At 35.9% G+C, this 4,722-nt stretch overlaps 1 protein-coding gene across 1 annotated transcript; it reads right to left on the bottom strand.

Moving 5' to 3' along the window:
• Positions 1-202: 202 nt before the first annotated feature.
• Positions 203-4,439, bottom strand: LOC111913027 (probable LRR receptor-like serine/threonine-protein kinase At4g37250). The gene is made up of 2 exons (XM_023908747.3): positions 2,489-4,439; positions 203-1,076 (listed from the first exon to the last, which is right to left on the bottom strand). Exons 1-2 carry the CDS (start codon positions 4,140-4,142, stop codon positions 385-387), a joined length of 2,346 nt encoding a protein of 781 aa, XP_023764515.1. The 5' UTR covers positions 4,143-4,439; the 3' UTR covers positions 203-384.
• Between the last annotated feature and the right edge of the window lie 283 nt (positions 4,440-4,722).

Raw genomic sequence — 4,722 nt, 5'->3', positions numbered from 1 at the left:
ATAAATTTTAAAAAATCATTCCAAATAAAAAAAAGTTAAAAGAAACATCCATGTTGTTAATTTTATAACAATGTTTGAACATGAATCTAAATGGAAGACAATATCAATTTTTTTAAAATAATTTTTTTTGAGTTTTTTCTTACAAAACTAATTGTACTTGTCTTTTCACATTAAAAAATTTAGTGGGACCCAAATGAGAAAATTGGTGAAACTTGGTGTTAAATTAATAACAAATGAGAGACAAGAAATCCTACTTCTAAACACATTGCAAATTTGCAATCAACACTATCTTTAAATAAACGTACAAACACCTACCTTTCACTTTCATCATAAATACACATCTCTCTCTAGAAAATTACATTTTTTTTATTTCTCCCTAATAATTTATATATGACCGAAATAATACGAAGAAACCGAAGGAAACTTGTCAAGTGCATGAAGGACGTCTTTCATGTGCGGTCTTTTCTGTGGTATTGGAGATATACAGTTATAACCTAATCTCAAGATTGCCAACAAAGACTCCTCTTTCCCTTCCATGTCACCACGAATAGCCACATCAACCATTCTTAACACCTTAATTTTCTCTTCATCGGTTAATGTGGAACTCCACGTCATACTAGCGGGCCCAAATTCGTCAGAAGCAATGACCTTACCCGTCAGTAGTTCTAGCAACACCACACCATATGAGAACACGTCCCACTTAGTAGTAGGTTTCAGACTTCTTAGTGATTCAGGGGCATAATAGGGTGATATGCACCCTATTGCACTAGGGCTTGGGCTAGGGTTTGACCCAACAGTTACATCCTGGAAGCTGTCTCGGGATGCGGTAGACCGTTTGCTACCAAAATTCCGAGATGAGCTTCCAACCTTGCAACTGTTTTCGCCTACCACTAGCCTTTCAAGCCCAAAATCTCCAATTTTAGGCTCCATATCCGAGCCTAACAAAATGTTACTCGGTTTGAGATTCCCGTGTACTTGTTTTTTGTCATGGATATACATTAGCCCACGAGCTGTGCCTTTCGCTATCTTGAGCCTCACATCCCAAGGTAAAGGACAAGGTGAAGATCCAACTTTTCCTGCATAATGGTGAAGTGGTAATTATGAAAAGGTTTACATTTAAATAGATAAAAGACAAGGGGGAGATGTGTCATTTTCAATATAGTGACCACTTTGAAGTGCAATTTTGATACTCTATATAAAGATCTTTTGGACACGTCAATTGCTACAATACGCCATGGGGTAAGAGTTAAGCGCTACGTGACAGTTGACTTGTTGTGTACCACTCGGTGCATTTATATAACAAAGGCGTCTGTTACAACTACTCCACCATCCACCGTCAGCTCACCTTAGTCAACCACAATATCTAATTGCTAGCCTACGCATGTACATTTGCATGTACATGTTGATCTCATCATTCTAAAAAATGCATTAGTTTTTATTAAATGCTAGTAGAAATTGTGGTTAGGCATAGTAGCTATCGAAAACAAATTATTTCAAAATATTATTATTATTATTATTATTATTATTACTATTATTATTATTATTATTATTATTATTATGTACACTACAATATAGTCCACAAACGATCAAGTATCATTAAGTTAGATAACCTAATAAACATCATATAATATTATTTTATTTTAAGTGAATATTATCCCATATTTTTGTGAAATTTGTCAAAAGTAATGTCAAATAATAGAAAGCATAAAAGACATTACTTTTAGCATATAATACACTCTTTAATCAATATCTTAACAAAATCTAACCTCGGATCCAACTGTCTACTTTTCCCCTTTTGCCAAAAGCATATATGGCTATATGCTAATGTGCATGTTCTTGGATGCTAACATGCACGTCATAAGACTAATTTTATATATTCCTACACTTGCACCAAAAAGAAAAATAACAAGTAATACTATTTTTTTTTATAGTTACATGAACTTTATAAAATGTTAATTAAAAAGATATTTAGAAATACCAACCTCATTCTTAAGAATTCCACTAATAAACTTTTGGCAAAAAAATATAACAATTTTATAACATGGATTAATTGCATAAATTGTTACCAATTTCTATAGTACCTAATTTTTTTCTTTACAATCTAAACTTATTCTTATACTATGTTTTATATTTTGAAAAAGTGATTAAAATGTTATATCTTTTATACAAATAACATTTCATGCTTATCCACATAAAATACATTATAGTTTACATAAAAAATGTTCAAAATATTATTTTTAATATTATATTTTTATATAATTAAACATTTGATAATTGTTAATTAAATCAATTTGATTGAATAACAAATCCAGAACATATCAAACGCATATCAAAGTATATCAAAGTGTATAAATCAGTCAGCTCTGACTAAAGAATTAGACCCAGTCTCTTAAGCCCTAAAGTCTAACTTTTATTATTATTTTTTTTATAGAATTTTAATTAAAAAATTTATAAACTACAAAAGATTAAAAAAAATTAGAAGACTTACGATAACGTGCATTTGCTAAGCTACCATGAGGAACGTAGTCGTAGATCACAAGCTTTTCATCCGAACCCCAATAAAACCCACGGATCCGAACCAAATTCGGGTGAACCAATTTGGCAATGACCCGGACCTGGTTTTCGAAATCCCTGAACCGCTCCAAACCGCTTTCGCCGATCCGGCGAACGGCCAACGCCGTCCCGTCCTCCAGCACCGCCTTGTATATAATACTCGACCCGGAGGCGCCGAGTATATACGCCGACGCCTTCAACAGTGTCTCAAGCTCTAACTCCTTATCGCCGCCGTCAACCGTCACTAGCTCGCCTTTAGTCTCGACTTCTTTCCTAACTGAATTGTCGTGTTTGCTTTTCTGGGCTGTCGCCGGTGACACTTCGTTGTCCTCGCTTTCGGAGGTTGAACTTTCGTTTGATGATTCTTCGTCTTCTGTGACTCTTGTCTTCGTTAAGCATGGCCATGAACGTAACCATTTGTGTTCTTGATCTTCCGACGACGACGCCCAGTCGTATTCTTTGTTGCCGACGTTGCCGTGCTTTTTATTGCTCTCTGATGCTACCCTTTTGCGTTTTTTCAATATGTAGATGAAAATCGCGGCTAATATAGCTATCCCGGCGATGTCTCCGACAACGATTCCGACGATTGTGCTGGTTTTGAAACCGGTTCTTGAAGATGCATTTGAGTTGTTTGATGAATTGCTTGAACGAGATGAGTCTGCGGTTTTGGGTATGGCGGCTATCGCCGGAGGTGATGTTGGTGAGGAGATGTTGGGTAGTGTGGAAGCGGAGGAAGGGATTAAACATAAATTGTCTAATGGCTTCCCACAAAGCTGTGAATTTCCGGCGAAGGATCTTTCGTTTTGATTGAAGAAAACACTGGATTCCGGAATTGATCCAGTAAGATTGTTGAACGACAAATCAACGGTTGCATTCGTCGGAATTTTGTTCGCGAATTCCGGTGGAATCTCTCCGGAGATATTGTTGTGAGAAACGTTAAAGTAAACAAGATCACCACTCCCAAAATCTTTAGGTAATGACCCATTGATGAAATTCGCAGACAGATCTAGAAATTTCAACGAATCAAACCCATTCGGAATCTTCCCATGAAGATAATTATTCTTCAATGAAACCACCGTCAAGTTCCGAAGACCACCGAGACTCTCCGGCAACTCCCCCGTCAACGAATTCCCCGAACCGTTCAGAAACTGCAACCCCATCCACCCTCTAACAAACTCCCGAAGCTCACCGGAGATCAAATTATTCGAAAAATCAAGAAACGTAAGCTCCGAAGCATTATACAACGACAAAGGAATAGACCCATTGATCGAATTATTCGACAAATCAAGGTTTCTCAAGTACTGAATCAATCCGAGATTGGCGGGAATTGAAGCAGTAAGTTTCGAATTAGGAAGCGACAACCCGGTGACACGGTGGTCAGCGGAGGAATCGCCGACATTCCCACAGCGGACACCTTTCCATGAACATGGCGACTCATCGGAGTAATTCCAGGTGTCTAAAACCCCTAAAGGATCATTCAAAACAGAGTATTTGAAAGAAAGCAACAAAACCCCATCTGTAGTTAACCCAAATGATCGATTAACTAGAAACAACACAAGAATCGAAAGGCATAAATGGAGTTTGACCATGGCGATTATGGCGATTTACTGTAGCAATCCAGCATGCTTGTTCTTTGTTTCTAGAGAGAGAGAGAGAGAGAGAGAGAGAGAGAGAATATTAAGTGAGATTTATGACAAGAAGAGGGGAGGCCATGTGAGGGGGAGTTAATAAGTAAAATAATGAAGGACACAGGGGCACACAGCTCACATTAAGAACTTAATTAGACTACAAATTCACAAACCAATATGCTCTGTGAAATTCAGACCTTTTATGACAAAATAAACAAATGGGTTTAATGTGCATTGAGACTTGTGTATACATCTGGATAACATTTTAAGCAGAAATGTATTCTGTTTATTGGTTAAACTAATAGGGTTAAAGGAGTTGAGATTATAAATGGCAAAGTTTATATAGAGTAGTGAAGTATAGAAAAGTATAAGATACTTCTATCATGTTATGGAACAATTTAGTGATTTACTATATACTTTTTTTTTAATAATTTAGTTTTTTTTTTTCAAAAAAAAAATCATATTGTGAAATGTGTGAATAAAATTGTAAAATTTGATGATTTTTTTTTATTACATATGTTATATTGAATATTAAATGATA

This window comes from Lactuca sativa, chromosome 4 (assembly GCF_002870075.4).
Source record: "Lactuca sativa cultivar Salinas chromosome 4, Lsat_Salinas_v11, whole genome shotgun sequence".
Lineage (NCBI taxonomy): Eukaryota > Viridiplantae > Streptophyta > Magnoliopsida > Asterales > Asteraceae > Lactuca > Lactuca sativa.
The sequence above is the reverse complement of the archived record's forward strand: the minus strand, read 5'-3'. Positions and strand labels throughout refer to the sequence as shown.